This window comes from Chionomys nivalis, chromosome 25 (assembly GCF_950005125.1).
Source record: "Chionomys nivalis chromosome 25, mChiNiv1.1, whole genome shotgun sequence".
Lineage (NCBI taxonomy): Eukaryota > Metazoa > Chordata > Mammalia > Rodentia > Cricetidae > Chionomys > Chionomys nivalis.
The window spans coordinates 4,462,704-4,479,926 of record NC_080110.1 but is presented as its reverse complement, the minus strand read 5'-3'; the positions used below and the strand labels follow the sequence as shown (position 1 = coordinate 4,479,926).

At 41.3% G+C, this 17,223-nt stretch overlaps 1 protein-coding gene across 1 annotated transcript in view; it reads left to right on the top strand.

Moving 5' to 3' along the window:
- Positions 1-17,223, top strand: part of Parpbp (PARP1 binding protein) — a 36,080-nt gene that overhangs the window by 5,549 nt on the left and 13,308 nt on the right. Inside the window, exons 3-6 of the mRNA XM_057757583.1 lie at positions 2,118-2,348; positions 6,682-6,759; positions 14,777-14,947; positions 16,288-16,442. Of these exons, the coding sequence (XP_057613566.1) occupies positions 2,118-2,348; positions 6,682-6,759; positions 14,777-14,947; positions 16,288-16,442 (635 nt within the window). The remainder of the gene's footprint in view (positions 1-2,117; positions 2,349-6,681; positions 6,760-14,776; positions 14,948-16,287; positions 16,443-17,223) is intronic.

Genomic DNA, 17,223 nt, shown 5'->3' with positions numbered 1-17,223 from the left:
CACTTCTCATTTCATTCTTGTGAAATATGACCCATGTCCATAAGAGAACTAAAGAACTGAACAGTTTGAACTTGCTTCGTACATTAGTCAGCTGGCTGTTTTCATAGTAAGCAAAACATTGTCTGAATCATAAGGTATTCTGTCTTGATTGGCACCTAATGAAAAACTAATGTCAGGAATGCATTTTTATTTGGCTTTAAAACAGTTTTTTTTACAGTCCCGGTATGAACACTTTTAATCTAGTAATAGACAAGATTATGAGTTGCATAATTTTACTTCAACTATCTCTAGTCTACAGAATGAGAATAAGTTGTATGTTTACTTTAGTGAGGAAAACTTATTTTTTCTAAGTATAAAGGATTGTCATACTAGTAATAATTTTAGAAATTTTTTAAAAAAAAAACAATTTGGTGTTGAAACTCACTGAATTTGTTTTATATTACTTAAAGTGTATTTATGATTATAACCTTTAAGGGAGTAGGAAGTATTAAAATATCTCATTTTTGATATGGTGCTGGGAAGCTATCTGACTTATGTTTGGGTTGTGGTAAACCTTGAGAGTTAATGGTAGGGGCCATTGAGTAGTTAGCTTCATATATTACAGTTGACTTAAATATTTGTGATATAGCAGGCCTCTATTCTAAGACAATAGGGCTAATTTATTGTCTCAGTATGAGTAAATAAACAATTAAGTTTTAAAAGACATTTTAATCATGTTTTAAATCTGGATCTCAAATAAATAATAAAAGATAAATAAATAATAAAAGATAAAGGTATAGATTTTTAATAATTCAAGTATATATAAGAATGTATGTTTTGAATGTATTGATTGCTCTGGATTATTCTTGACTAAGTAAGATTTAGTCCCAGACAACAACAGTTGCTAACTATGTAATTACTGTCCACCTTTGAAAGGAACTAGAGTAAGCCATAGTGTGAGCAGAAGCTGGAAGAAGCTTCACCGTGGAAGCCCGCACATGTTACATTTCATAGACCCACATATGGATACTCAAACATATTTGTTATTCATGCTGAATTGAAAATGAGAAGTCAGAACTTTTTAATGAATCAAGGCTGGTGTTTTTGGGAGGTGCCATTGTTAATATCTTGCATATTATGTGGAGAAAATGCATTGAATATAGAGCAAGGCTTTTGCTTGTCCACTGAAAATGTGTCACATGGCTGCCCAAGGAGACACTTCAAGGAAAGCGGTATACGAGGTGACTATTGACCTGTGCACCTGTAGGCAGTGCTGTTGGGTCTCTTGTCAACTGCATGTCAGGGTAGTCAGATCACTATCTTTTGATTTCTTTCATATATATGAAACAGAAGCCAAAAAGTAAAAGAATAAATTTGCATCTGAGTGCTCATAGAAGCATAACCTCATTTTTAGTACTTAGTTATTATAATTTAGTGTATTTAGGACCAGGAAAAAAACAAAAATCTTTCCAGACCCTGAGTTTTGCGCTGATCCCTTTCTTTCTCTGTAATAACAAAACACAGGTCATAACAATGATGACCTGAACACTGTGGCTGAGTTCTAAAGCCAGCACTTGGAATATATGTTGTTGTGTGGGATCCTCATGGCACTGGGGATATGGACAAGAGATTGAAACGCTCAGCGCAGTTGGTTGTGCGCCCATCCTTTTATTGTGAGGAAAAGATGCAGTGGAGTTTGAAGGTTGAATCATGGATTATGCACTTATAAAACTTTTATTTTATTTTTTGTTTTGTTTTGTCTTTCAAGACAGGATTTCTTCTGTGCTCCTCTTCAACTTTCTCTGTAGACTAGGCTAACTTCGAACCCAGAGCTTCTGCTGTCTCTGCCTTCCAAGTGCCGGGACTAAAGGTGTGCTTCATCATGCCCGACCCATTCACCATATATTTTTATTTGCAAACTTGCCTGCTGTATATATTTTATCAACTTCTCAAAACTTTATGCTTACTATAAACACATGCTATTTGTATTTCTCTTATCAGTTATAAGCCACTAGATAAATATGTCTAAGTATTAATATTAAGCACTCAAATTGATCATTTTCTTTCTTTCTTCCTTCCTTTCTTTCTTCCTTCCTTCCTTCCTTTCTTTTTTTTTTTTCTTTTTGCATCTCCTTCAGCACAGTGGAGAATTTACAGTCTCTCTCAGTGACGTCTTACTGACATGGAAACACTTCTTACATGAAAAACTGAGCTTGCCCACTGAGAACATGAAAGTGGTTGACCACTATGAAGACATTAAGAAAACATACAATGATTTCTTGAAGAATAGTAATATGCTAGATCTGATTGATGTCTATAAGAAATGTAGCAACTTGACCTCCAGTTGTGAGAATACCATGATATCCTCTGTAAGTATTTTAAAAATAATTCTACTCTAATCAAATTAAAGTTCGGCTTTATTACATTTATTTTACACTATAGAGTTACTAGTTTAAAAAATATGGTGGAGGGCAGAGACTGTAGTCTTTGTTTTCAGTAGTAATGTACTGGGTAGAGACAAAAGATAGAATAAGTTGATTTTTTTTTTTTTACTTTTTAAATCCTATTAAAAATGGAAAGATACCTGAATGCTCGTTTTTACTTGAAAGAAATATTTTTGATAAGTTTTGTTGGTCTTGTGATATTGCTATTTAATATAAGAAAAATCTTCTTAATGTATAAAAATTTGACAAAGAAATTAAGTTCCAAATGTCAGGTTTCTATCTAATTAGATCATAAATTGCCTGTCTACAACTTTTTTCTTCCTTGTTGAATGTACATTTATTTATTTGGTGTGTGTTGTATAAAGTGATTGTTATAATTCTTTTACATGATTTAATATCTTTTCTTTAGATAAACACGTGTATATCACTATTAGATAATAGAATGATATAATGTCTATGAGATAATAGACTTCATTGTGTAAGCATATTTATTTTTAATCGTGTATAAGTTTAGAAGCTATAGTGTCCTTTAGATTTGTTTATATTAGAATTGATTAACAGTTTTAGAATCTGTTTGTTTATGTGCAGGTTTTATTTTTTGAGTCTTGAAAGTACTTTAATATTTTCTGTGTGCAAATAAAGAAGTAAAGATTGATAATGGCTGAGTAATTATAGCTGGACTTAGGAACTATTTACTGAATTTTGTGAGATACTAATCCCTTTTCATATGATAATTGGGAATAGTATTTAAGTTCATTGTAATAGAAATCTGTACTATAAAAATGTACTTAAGGAAAGTAGTTTGTTTCACTGCCCTATAAATGGCCAGAGGTAGCTGTTGAGGTTCCAATTGCCGCCGTGTTCCTTGTAGGAGGCGGCAGGGCTGGAGGATGGCTCTCTTCTTTTAAGGAAAACAACTTTGTTATTCAGTCTCATTGCTTACAGCTTGGTTGAAGGGCTGTTGTCTTTATTCAGAGTAGAAGGTGCCAAGGTGACAGCCACCATTCTTTAAGCAAGAGTGGACATTGGGCAGCTTGTGGCCTTTTTTCAATTTGTGCATTCTACTAACTTCTGCACTGTTATAGCTTCTTCAAGCGCACATCTTCCTTGGTGTCTACATGCAACACTTTGGAAGATGACTTTGTAGATTTTCCTGCTTATAAGGCTGATTTTTGACTAGCTCTCCATAGGTAACGTATAGAGCTAGTCATATTAACCACTGAGCTGTAGAAATAACAACGGTGGCATGTCTGATACCTTGGTCACGTTATCCCCCCCTTGCTTTCTCTTCCTTGGGTTCTCTCCCTCAGGTCCACGTTGTGAGGAGACCTGTAACGGTTCTTTGCAGGCTAGCTATATGGGAGATTGTCTGCAAATGTTAATGTGTCTCTGGAGGACACCAAAAATCAGCCAAAGCTGCCAAGAGGTAGCTCGTGAAGAAAACTCTGGAATTCTAAAGCTCAGTCTCTGATATTTAGGTTTTCTCCAAGGAACTTTCCCCTAACAACAAAATTATACAGCAAAACATACTTTGGGTTGATTTTTTTTTAATTTTTAACCAAAGTGTGTTAAATGTAACCCTAATTAATTTGTATTGTGTCTTTAAAGTTACATATCAGAATACTCCAAATGGTCCTGATTTTCATGCTCTTGAATCTTCATGGCCTTCATAAGGTTAATTTGTTTCTTATTTGTTGGAGCTTAAGTAATGAGGAGATTATTGGGAATTAAGATAAAGATGAGGTAGTTCTGGAAAGGTGGTAACTTGAACTTTTACTCCCTAGTTTATTTCCTCCCCATCTGGGAGCACAGAAGGCTTTGGATTCTAGCTGGAATATCAAGGAGAGAGAGCTGGGACAGATTGGGTTTTTCATGAAGTTAAAGTATGTGGCTTGCCATATCAGAGGCTATGACCAACAGAAGTGTAGCTCTCAGAAGAACTTAGGCCCAGAGATCTGTGGATCCTCTGGGCAAGATCAACAGTTGTTATCTGTGGGTGGACAGGGTATCTAACAAAGAAGACATTTGCTGGGGGCAGCTTGTGAGTGACGTCAGCAAGGGTCAGCACAAGCTTGCGCACTCTCCAACTGTCGAGGCTGCCCGGAAGGCACTAACGTTAAACTCTGGGTCCGAGAGCTCTTTTATCCTGATGAGGCCACGCTTAAGACAACACAGGACTCCTGAGGAAGCTACCCTTAGCTGTGGCCAGAGACCCGCGGGCGCACCGAACCTTTGTGAACAGAGTGCGGGAAGTGGACTCCTGATGTCTTCATGCCTTTCCCAGGGCATCCACGCGGCAGAAGTCAACGCCGCAGCCGCCACCGCAGCCGCCTCTCGGAAACGGAAGCCGATTTCCAGGGCTTTCAAGCGGCCCTGTGGGCGGTTAAGGCCCTGCCAGGATCTCTCAGCTCCCGCGGAAGAAGCTTCTGTGTCAGCCCCCTCGACCCAGCGTCCTCGGCAGAAGCAACAGTCTCTTGCAGCCATGTCTAAGAGCTCAACATTTCCCAAGGTTTTCCACAAAACCCGCAGCAGGAGACGAGACCCGAGGAAGCTGGCAGCCGCCATGGAGCGGGTGAGGCAGTGGGAAATTCGCCTGCTTCGGAACCTCGAGGAGGCCTCGCAGCACCACCTCACTGTCGAAACCGAAAATAAGAGACCTGTGAGCCAGGGGCTTCAGTTGAGTGCAGAAGACCCGCCAGGGGCCAGCTCCGATCTCCACACAGGGCACGGACTTTTGTCGTTCTGGACACATGTCCACTAAATACGAAGCTGGCATTACTCTTATAAATGATTGTACCACTCACTTTATCCAAAACACTTGTTCTTTGATTGTAAAACCGTTAAGCACCCTAACCTGCTGGCCCCATCCTTCCTCTCCTCTTTCCCTCAGCCCTTCTTCAGGGGTAGGGGCAGGAGTGCCGGCTCTTCTCTGGGATGCTAGAGTAGACCCAGAAAACACCGTGACTGGGCGACACTGAAGAACAACGTCCACGAGATGCCAAGGGCATATGTGGTCTAGGACATTCCAGGGGCAGGAGAGGTTTATTTATTTATTTTTTTATTTTTTATTTTTATTTTTTTGGTTTTTTGAGACAGGGTTTCTCTGTGGTTTTGGATCCTGTCCTGGAACTAGCTCTTGTAGACCAGGCTGGTCTCGAACTCACAGAGATCCGCCTGCCTCTGCCTCCCAAGTGCTGGGATTAAAGGCGTGCGCCACCACCTCCCGGCGAGAGGTTTATTTTTAAACTTCAGGTAGGGCAGAAAGTTTTTCCCCCAGCTCGTGTCGGGTTAGAAGCATGTTTTGAAGGGTGACCGACATTGGGACACCCAGGAAATCCACCACCAATGGGCGTGATGCCGGCCGACAGCTGCAGTTACCTGGCTAGAACAGCATTTCCGCTGCTCCAGCCGTGTGTGTGTGTGTGTGTGTGTGTGTGTGTGTGTGTGTGGTGGGAACTCACTGTGTAAGATGCCTCAGCATTTGGGACCTTTATGAACTTCCTCCTGTGTGAACGACTGCTCAGGTTATAAAAATGATAGAAGTCTTTTAACTTGTCAAATAAAACATAAATATAAAGACACAAAAACTTACTATGTAATGACATAAAGGCAAATACTTCCAAGTAATTCCTTCTAATTTTTATGAAAAATAAACTGTTTTCTTGACAACTCAGAGGAAAATATGAGGAAAGATTTCTCAATACAGAAGACTTATTGACACAAAAATTAATATCCTAACAAACAGTAAATTTTAAAATGTTAGAGTTAGAGCTTCAGGTCCTGACACGAAGATGCTAGTAGTCCCAGAAGGGAAAACACCTGAGGGTATACTAAATAAAAATGTATATGTCATAATAAATAGTACTGTTAACTGAAGAGAAATCTAAGTTCTAGGCTATATTAATCAGAAAAGATACATACGTAGATATGAGCTGATAAAATTCCTGTATTCTTAAATATTATAAATTTATTTACTTACAAGTTATTATTGAGTTATAATTTAGATATGTTTGTTATGAGCAAAAGATTAAATAGAATGTTCCTTCCCAACCATAGTAATTATTTTTATCATTCATTTAAAAGGGTTTGTGAGAATATGCAAAAGCATCTAGAGGAAAATGTTATGTTCATTTATAGTTATCCACAAATGTCAAGCAATACTTTGTCGTGGAGCATCCGTGACACTCACTGTGCAGAATCTTATATAGCATACTATTCTGTTTGCTGTGACCTTCATTATGCCGTGTATTGTTTACAGAGTCAGCTACGGGACTTTCTGTCTGGCAGTCCTCAGTTACCTGCATCCCCAGTGAAACGCAGCCAGGACGATGAGCAGGTACCGGTTCGTTGTCAGTTAACCAGGATGTGACTCCCTCAGATCATCCGTCTGTTGGTTTACTGCGGTTATCATTGTTTTGTTTTTTGTTTTTCTTTTTTCCACGTTTTAAAGTTGTTTAAATAAAGCTGACTCTGCACAGGATAATACACTGGGACTGGCGGAGGTCATCTTAGTTCGCATCTTCGTGGTCTGGTCCGAGGCAGCCAACCGGCACTGAGCGAGTACAGGCACAGCCTAAGTGCCAGAGAGGTGGTTATGTTTCAGATTGCCAGGTTGATTTTTTTTTTAACTTTCTATTAATTAAAATTCACGTCTGCTGTTTTAGATGGTTGATTCTTGAGAGGATGTGCTCCGTAACTGAAAATGTTCTTATGGCTGGGTGTATTATGCATGCTACTCCAACTAATGAGGTTTATTTGCCTGTAGCTGAGTATTATACTCCGTACCTGTCGCCTCAGCCAACCATGAGCTGGGTTTATGAAAGTTTCTATGTTTAATAGAATCACCATGGTGAGAGTTTAAGAATGTTGGCAAAATCAGTAAAATTTTGTTGAATGTGTTTTTTTTTTTTTTTTGGTTTTTTGAGACAGGGTTTCTCTGTGGTTTTGGAGCCTATCCTGGAACTAGCTCTTGTAGACCAGGCTGGTCTCGAACTCACAGAGATCCGCCTGCCTCTGCCTCCCGAGTGCTGGGATTAAAGGCGTGCGCCACCACCGCCCGGCTCTGAATGTGTTTTTGAAATCTACTTTCGTGGCCATCTACTCCAGTAAGGTCACCACATTTGACGAGTCTCTCTGGTCAGTTGTCAGGAAGCCGCGCCGAGACTGCCGAAGTCTGGTGCCGAGCAGAGACCCCCGCTGCTTCTAGCTAAGGCTTGCTCGCTTCCTGGATTTAACAGTGCACTTGGTTTTCCTTCCATGCTTCCTTTTTCCTGTCTTTTTTTAGTGTTACCCAAACCCTGTGCCGTTTGTATGCCTGAAACTCTTGTGTGTGAAAATGAAGGGTAAGCAAATGTCTGGTTTCTCTATGATTTCCTAAAGTAGTTACGTGTCTCTGTGGACTGTTTTAGTCTCAAGGATTCCCTAATTTTATTTTTTTCCTTTGTCTACTTAATGCTTTACTGTCCCTAAATTTGTTGTGTCTCTGATTAAAAGCTGTAAGTTAATATTTAGTGTTACTATTTTATAAAAAATACTTTGTGACTGATATGAAGTATTTCGTTTTGCATCACCCTAGGAAACAGAAAATCAGGCTGTCCTGAACTGGCAGATCTCTCTAGTATAAAAATTAGTTCCCACTTTGCTGTCATCACCAAACACCTGTGCGAAGGTCCCCTGCTTTGCAGCAGCAATCCTGTCTCCCAGCAACCATTACCTAATGGGTTCTTTTAATACCTGCCGTGATGATCCTTGCCTGAATCAACTGTTGCTTTTTTTCCCAGCATTTGTAGAACCCTGAGTTTTTTTATTTGTAATATCTTCCTTAGTCACCTTCAATCACCAGAGCTTTATCCTGTATCCATATGGTCTCAGGAAGGGCTGGGATTTCACTGTATCCATAGGGTCTCAGGAAGGGCTGGGACTTCACTGTATCCATAGGGTCTCAGGAAGGACTGGGATTTCACTGTATCCATAGGGTCTCAGGAAGGGCTGGGACTTCACTGTATCCATAGGGTCTCAGGAAGGACTGGGATTTCACTGTATCCATAGGGTCTCAGGAAGGACTGGGATTTCACTGTATCCATAGGGTCTCAGGAAGGGCTGGGATTTCACTGTATCCATAGGGTCTCAGGAAGGGCTGGGACTTCACTGTATCCATAGGGTCTCAGGAAGGACTGGGATTTCACTGTATCCATAGGGTCTCAGGAAGGGCTGGGACTTCACTGTATCCATAGGTTTCTTTATTTAGGAAACACTGAGAGTGACTTGAGGTGTAGAAAAATGGTAGAACACGTGCTTACCCTGTAACTGGACTCCATCCCAAGCCCATGTGAACAAGTGTGGCGCGCACACACACACACACACACACACACACACACACACAAAATAAAAAATGGTGGTTTTTTTCTTGAGTTATATTTTCTTTTTCTATTTTGTTCCAAGCCTAGCTATATTCTACTTAAGTAAATACTTTCTATAATCATGATATTTCAGGTGAAACATAGGCAGTCATTAACAGCATGCAGCTTTCAACCATCTTTTAGGGTGACAGAGAGCTATAAAGTCCGATGAAGGCTTCGTTTAACACTGTGAACAGGCCAATGTTCCTCACTAAGCTTAAAGTTTCAGACTGACCCTCACTTTCAGGAAGTGGATGAAAATGGCAAAACCACCAGTCTGAAGACGACAGTATGGGAAGGACCCACTGTCCTCAGGAGGCACGCCATCTCTGACACTACTAAAGCCAGTTTCAGGGAATCAGGCCCTAACGGATTTCCGCTCTTAAGGGAGTTCTTTGCTGATGCAGGAAGGGGGAAGAAGACACAAAAGTGAACATGCCCACATCCCAAGGAATTTGGTCGAGTGAGAGTCAAGAGTCTCAGGACGAGCAGGAAGGGGAGGCTCTCCCGCACGTCAGTCAAGTCAGCTTTGGAAACATTGTTAGGAACGCATGCGTCCTCTGCCACAGTGGTGAAGGGTTATGTGTGCTAAACATACTACTTTTGATAGAACTCGATGTAAAAAAATACTTTCGCATACTGTTCAGCCTCCAAAAGTCACATAGTTCACACTTGGTGTCTCCAGAACCCTCAGCTGGCTGTGCCTTCTCAGTTCCCACGTGTCCGTGATCTGCAGAGCTGGTTCCGTCCCTGCTGACATCATCTTCCCTCTCTCGAGGGTGCTTTGCTTCCTTTCTAGGGACCCTTTAGGCTCATGCCTAACTGATAAGGCATTTGTAGAAGTCGGCATACTAAATCTTAACGTGACTTTGTGGGGGGATATACCTTGGAGAGATGTGTTCTGATTGTCAAGTACATTTCTTAACGGCACATCAGAATCTTCTCATGGAACTGTAAGATCACTTTAAGAATACTCTTTATTTTCTTATTTAATTTTACTCTATTTTCCCCCTAAAGTGTTAAACTGTTGCTTAAACTGACCATTAAGTGAATAAAAAATTGTGTCAGTGTATTAGTTCTAGTCCAGTCATTTGCCGTTATTCACAAGCATTTATGTCTTAGCAAGGAAAGATTTTAATGAGGAAATCAGGTAAATTTTTTGTGGTTGTTAAAAACCTTGATTTCAGATTAAGGCTGGATATATTTGCATCTTAGTAGGATTTGCAGGAGAGTGGAATGAGTGCGAAGCAGTCACGAGTTAATAAAGCTGTCCAGCCCGCAGAAGCTGCAGGTACCTTGTGGTGTGGATAGAAGCGGGTATTAAGCAAATCAGTTCTCTTTTTTTGGTGCTGTGCTAAAGCCTTCGTCTTGGGATTCATTCAGTCTTCGTCCCTGCTTCTGGATGTCGTAACTGCATTTATGGGCTGCTTTTCCAAGGAGCCTTTTAAACACTAACTTGCACATACAAGAGCACAGCAACCGTAACTGCCATGTTATCTGGCCATAATGAGAAGGAGGCAGGTCCAGCTGCAGCCAGAGTGTCAAGAAGCCTTCATCTGTGAGGACTCCGATACTTTCCCCCGTGTTTGCCCAGCGGCCTGGATCAGAGAAGCGGGATCTGTGAGCCTTAAAGAGCAAGTAGTAGGTGTGGGTGCTTAAAGGTTGGCTTTATATATTTATGGCTATATATATAATCTTCCTCCCCTATCCCTATTTTTTCTTTCCAATTTTGTGTGTGTGTGCGCACACACACACACACACACACACACACACATGTATTTAAGTCCACTGAGTCCACATAGTGCCGCCTCTATGAGCACGGTGTAGGAGCATCCACTGGGCTTGGGCAGCCCTGTAAGGGCCGCAAACCCTGAGGATGACTCTTTCCAAGCACTCAGCTGTGCCCAGTAGCTCCTCAGCTGGGGTGGAACTTGCATGGGAGTAGCTTCTGTATGCAGCTTCTGCTCTTGATGGAGACTGCCCTTCTTTATTGTGGTAGGACTCTTGTCAGTCAGGCGGGCAGCTTTAGGAGGGACACACAAGGTGTGGGGGGGAGGGAAGGTCCAGCTAGCCAGGGGAGCTGAGGCAGCCCTGTGAGCAGGGCATTAACATCCCTCCCCCTTACCTCCCTCTCAGGGTTAATCTTTGGGCGCTTTTTTCTTTTTCTTTTGATGTTTTTCTTCCTTTTTTGTTGTTGTTTGTTTTTGAAAAGGGCCTACTATGTAGCCCTGGCTAGCCTTGAAAGTCGTGTGAGCCAGGCTTGCCTCGAATTTAGAGATCTACTTGATCTCTAAATCTAAGTGCTGGGATTAAAGGCGTGTGCTACTGCCTGGCCCTAATTTTGTTAACAGTTTATCTAAAGTCTATAATTTCAGTAAGCTTACCTGTCCTATGAAGTTTTTTTTTCCTTTGTTTTTGTGAGGCATGGTCAGCTCAGGCTGTCCAGGAATTCATTATGTAGTCCAGGCTGCCCTAAAATGCCCAGTAATTCTCCTGCCTCAGCTTCCGAAATGCTGGGAGTTAGAGTTGAGCCACCGTGTTGGTTGGGCACTGATTAAGGTGTTTTTCTTTTTATTAATTATGAGTGCTTCTTAAGTCCAAAAAATTATTTTACATTTGCATATTTAAATAAACCAAAGCTTATCTTTAAATTTTCTTTTAAAATGTACATTAATTTAGGATCTGCTTACTTACTATTTACCAGAAGAGTCTTCCTAATGATTTTGTTTTTTATCTATTCAATTTTCTTTTACAGTTCAACATTTTTAATGTGGGAAGACAGAACAGATACAAATTAGTTAAAATAAGTTTTATTCATTCTCTGGCAATTTTATATATGCTCTCTTGATTACTGTTCTATTGCTGCGAAGACGTTCTATGGTCAAGATAACTTAAGGGGACTAAACAGTTTTCAGTTGCAGAGGGTTCGTCCATTACCATCATGGCAGGGAGCATGGCGCTCAGCAGCCATGGCCCGGAGTAGTAGCTGGGGGCTTATGTGTTGAGACAACCACCAGGAGGCAGAGAGACAGCTAAATGGCAATCGTATGAGCTTTTGAAACCTCAAGCCCTGTGCCCTCCCCTCCCCACCAGTGACATACCTCTGCTAACACATAATCCTTCCAAGACATACCCACCAACCAGGGGCCAAGTATTCAAATATATGAGCCTGGGCTGGGGTGGGCTTCTCATTCAAACCCCCTAGAAGTGCACATGATGCATTTTTATAATATTCATTCCTACTCTCCTCTCTTAACCTCCTTTCTCAACATATCCCCTCCTAATTTCATGCATTTAAAAAATAACCTATTGAGATTAGTTATGGCCGCTTGCCTGGTCATCGGTATATGGTTATTTACCAGGGCTCGTCTGACTCCAGCGGCTGGTAGCGGCTGGTACCTGCCGACAATTCCTCAGCTGGGGCGGGAGTCCTTTGTGTCCCCCCTTCATGGTACTGGAGTGCTGGGTGGTGCAGGTCCTGTGGAAATAACCGCCGCTCCTGTCAGTGCGCATGCTCCGAAGATCGCTTCACACTCTTGCCTTCTTCTCAGGCTCCTCCAGTCTTCCGGTTCCCTTTCCTTGGATGCTCCCTGAGCTCTGGAAAAGCATGGGGTGGGGGCTGGTACAGCTGTCTCACTTAGGGCCGGGCACTCACTTATTCTCAGTGCTTCCAGCAGCTGTGAGTCTCTTCATTGACTGTTGCTGTAAAGAGGCACTCTGACTCTGGCTGGGAGCACACTGCTGTATGCATATTTAGAGGGTGATTTGACAACATGACACTGTATGCATTTAGTGAAACAGCAGAGATAGTTGTCTCCTCACCTCTCTTGACCCTAGTCACGGACTTTTGAACAGGTTTATGGTACCAGGCACAAATTCCCTTCTGTAAGGAGAAGGCTGTCAGTGGTCTTACCTAGCTAGTCATGTGTATGCTACAAAACCGACAAGCTAGGCAAGATGTGCCAGAGGCACAAGGCACAAGAGTCGGTTGAACAGCAAGGGTGCGAGCAGGCACTTTCTGGAGCTAGGAAACCTAGCAAGTAGGTCAGTTCCAATTTGATTACTCCATGCCCTGCAACCAAAGCGTGCTGTATCTTCAGCAGCAGGCTCCGTTTATCTACTTCTGGTAGACAACCAGAAACAGTGGTGGTAGCCTGTAAGTTTTGGGGGTTGTGGGGTCTCCGTGGCCAACAGTCCACAGGGAGACATTCCACCTTTTACACTGGGCTAAGAAAATTGGAAGAAAATACTTTCTTAGAGTTTGGAGATGATACATTGCAGGGCAAATGTATCTGAATTTCTGGTGTTCCTGAAGTACTTATGAATTGAGCTCAGCGCCTGAAAATCTGTTATCTGCGGGAAAGATTGCAGGCGTACGATATGAGAGCGAGAACTAGAAAAAACAAGCCCAGAGCGTGGGAGTAGTCATAGTGGAAGGGAAGCAACACGAAGAGAGTCCATAAAAGGAGTTTGCTGAGATCTAGCTGTTCTTTTCTTCCTCGCCCCTCCCCCGAGTGTGCTTTTGGTGTCAAATCTAAGTTCTCTGCCCCACTCTAGGATTTAAGGATTTTTTCCTATGTTTTGTTCTAAAAGTTGCCTTACTATATTGTACATTTAAGTCTGTGGTCCATTTTGAGTTAGTTTTCATAAAAGTTGTGAGCTTTTGGTTGAGGTTCATTTGTCTTCGTGTGGATATTGGAGATCTGTTGTCCCAGTCCCAGTGATGGCACTGGATTTTGTGTTTCTGTTGCCGTGGCTTTGTTCATCTGCTTCTGGGTTCTCTGCAGGTTCTCCCGGGTGGTGTATATGTCCTTCTGGGTTCTCTGCAGGTTCTCCCGGGTGGTGTATATGTCCTTCTGGGTTCTCTGCAGGTTCTCCCGGGTGGTGTATATGTCCTTCTGGATTCTCTGCAGGTTCTCCCGGGTGGTGTATATGTCCTTCTGGGTTCTCTGCAGGTTCTCCCGGGTGGTGTATATGTCCTTCTGGGTTCTCTGCAGGTTCTCCCGGGTGGTGTATATGTCCTTCTGGGTTCTCTGCAGGTTCTCCCTGGTGGTGTATATGTCCTTCTGGATTCTCTGCAGGTTCTCCCGGGTGGTGTATATGTCCTTCTGGGTTCTCTGCAGGTTCTCCCGGGTGGTGTATATGTCCTTCTGGGTTCTCTGCAGGTTCTTCCGGGTGGTGTATATGTGCTTCTGGGTTCTCTGCAGGTTCTCCCAGGTGGTGTATATGTCCTTCTGGGTTCTCTGCAGGTTCTCCCGGGTGGTGTATATGTCCTTCTGGGTTCTCTGCAGGTTCTCCCGGATGGTGTATATGTCCTTTTGGAATATACTTCCCTGTTTTGCTTACTGTAACTTTGTAGTAATTCTTAAGATTTTTCTCCATATATTTAATGTTTTCATATAACTTATGTATTTCTTAATAAATCTGTTAATGTCAACACTAAGTGTTAATGTTTTCTAAACATTTGTTTTATTTTATTCATTTGACCTTTAGTTATTTAATAATGTCAGTCGCTCTCTAGTAGCTCTCAAGACTTAAGCATTTCATTTTAGTTGTGTGTCTGGTGTTGGGATATAGACTTGGGGTCCAGCGACCGGACGGCTCCCTCTCTAAGGTTCTGGAAACTTTATCTTCAGCCGTTATTTCCTGGCTGTCTTATGCAGATGAATAAGATGAAACCTCAGCAGAAAGGCCTCTATGAACTATCTTTTATATCGTTTTGAAGAGCAATTTTCCATTAATCATAGTTAATATTTTCTTGTTATTAAGTTCATTACTGTAAGAAAGAATATCAAGTTGGTCATCCAACTTTGATCCCAGTTTGTTTGCCTACTCTTTTTGCCTAAAGAATGAGATGCAGTATTGTGACTACAGATCCTATGTATTCTTCCTGAATATAGAAAAGAGGCTTAGGACAACTGAATAAAGAAAATAACGGAATACTTTACTGTACAGGTACGGAAACTGGTGAAGAAAATTTTCTTTTCCTATTTGGGCCTGCTAGTGAATTCAAAGAATGACCTGGCTCTGGCCCAGGTTCTCAACGTCCCTGATCGAGGACTGGGGAGAGAGGCCTTCACCACCTTGAAGCACGCTGCTCGAGAGAAACAGCTGTCCATGTTTTTGGTATGGATGCTTACACTTTCAGGACTGTTTATAACTCCTTGAGCAGTGACCTTTAATGTAGATTTCTTGTAATTATAATTATAGAAACAGTTTTTAAGTAGTTAATTTATATTTTACCTTTGCATTTGAAAATCCATTGCTTTTTTTAAATCTTTTTCTCTGTCTTCCAAGTTTAGCAAAGGGGGATTTCTCTTTAGCAGTATTCTCTACATAGTTATATATTATAGGCTGTTAGTCCTAATAAATATACAATCTTCCTCTTCTTCCTTCTTTCCTTTCTTTTCTTTGTGGTGCTTTACTATGCGGCCCAAATTGCCCTCAGACTCTTAGTCCCCTTGCCTCTGTCTCACAAGTGGTGATACATGCTAAACGTGTATCACCGTGCCTGGCTTTGATAAACTCTTCTTCTTCTTTTTTTTGTTTTTTTTTTTTTTTTGTTTTTGTTTTCGAGACAGGGTTTCTCTGTGGTTTTGGAGCCTGTCCTGGAACTAGCTCTTGTAAACCAGGCTGGTCTCGAACTCACCAGATCTGCCTGCCTCTGCCTCCCGAGTGCTGGGATTAAAGGTGTGCGCCACCACTGCCCATCTGATAAACTCTTCTTGAGTAAGTGTTTCCAATGGTAGAGTCTTCAGACATTGGTTACACAATGCATACGCACATGTCAAGAGCTGTGGGAAGTCCCTCACTGAAGTAACGCCCTCATGTCTTATGAACAGCCTTGTTACTTCCTCTGTTGCTCTTCCTCAAACCATTGACCCCCAGAACTTCCCCACAAATTACTGATGTTCCATAATGTGCCTTTCTTAGGATAATTTGGAAGATACTGTTTGAGAACATGGTATCTTTTTGATGGAGATGTTCTTGGGGATAGCTATCAAATATGCATTTTTCCCAGTGTAAAGATAGGACTTTCACCTGCTTATCCTGGATGTAAAAACTTGCTGGAATCCAGTGATTATCCATCCAGTACGAGTCTTGTTTCTCAGCAAAGGTGAAGTGAAGGTTTGGGCCCATGTAAACCAGAGTCATTGGCGTTGAAAGTGAATTCTTCTACGTGATGACTTCAATAGCCAATTAGCCGTATAAGGTCTGAATAGTAGTGATCTGCTCTTAAGGTACGACTGTTCTTTCATCCTTGCTCCGACATTGCCTTAGCATCTCAGTCTCACCTGCAGATAGTTATCTGAAGTCCACATGGCACTCATTCCTGTGATTATTTGCTCCTCAAACTGTGACATGATCCATAAAATGTTCTTCAGTGTAACCATATACCTAGGATTGTATAAATGCTCCTGGCTGTATTAGCTACATTGTAACTTAGCTTCCATCTTCCTTCACAGACGGCCACCTCGTTTATTAGAACACTAGAGCTTGGGGGGAAGGGATATGCCCCGTCCCCATCCGATCCTCTGCGGGCACATGTGAAAGGGCTTTCTGACTTCATCAATTTCATTGACAAGTTGGATGAAATTCTTGGAGAAATAAGAAATCCAAGGTAATAATTTATAAATTATAAATGTTAGTTGTTAATCTGTCTTTAAAAGTTTACAGAATCAGAGGTAGGAATGAAGGGAATATTGAAATCACCAAACATCAGTACGAAGCATAGGTAAAGAATAAAAATATCAAACTAAATAAATCATAGCTGCATAACCTTCCTCTCCAAATTTCTGCCTTGCTATGATACTATTTTTTTTTAGTGTGGAAGCCAAAAGTTGTGCTCAAACTAAATTTGTTTAGTGAAGATGATTATTATTTATCTCTCTATATGGAAGAGACAAATTTTTCAGAACTAGAGGTGACCAAGTAATTTCTTCAAAGTGTTTATACTCAGCAGTAAAGGAAATCAATACCAAGAATGAGGAGGGAAATTGTTTTTTTTTCTATTCTTTTCTTTTCTTTCTTCCTTTCTTTTCTTTCTTTTTTTTTATTTTTTATTTTTCAAGACAGTGTTTCTCTGTGTAACAGTCCTAGCTGTCTTGGAACTTGCTTTGTAGACCAGGCTGACCTCGAGCTCACAGAGAGCCACCTATCTCTGCCTCCTGAGTACTGGGATTAAAGTGTGTGCCACCACTGCTAGACTATTTTTTTAATTTTTTTTTCATCTGCAAATCTTTGGTTTATCTAGGATTTGTTTTATGTGATATTAGAGATAAACATTCTTTTTAAATTTCATAGACTTCCATTTATAGTGCAGATATGTTAGCTGTTTGGTTTATAGTAATTTTAGGGGGACTAGGCTAGACCTGTTAGGAACTGTGAATTGTTATCATTTT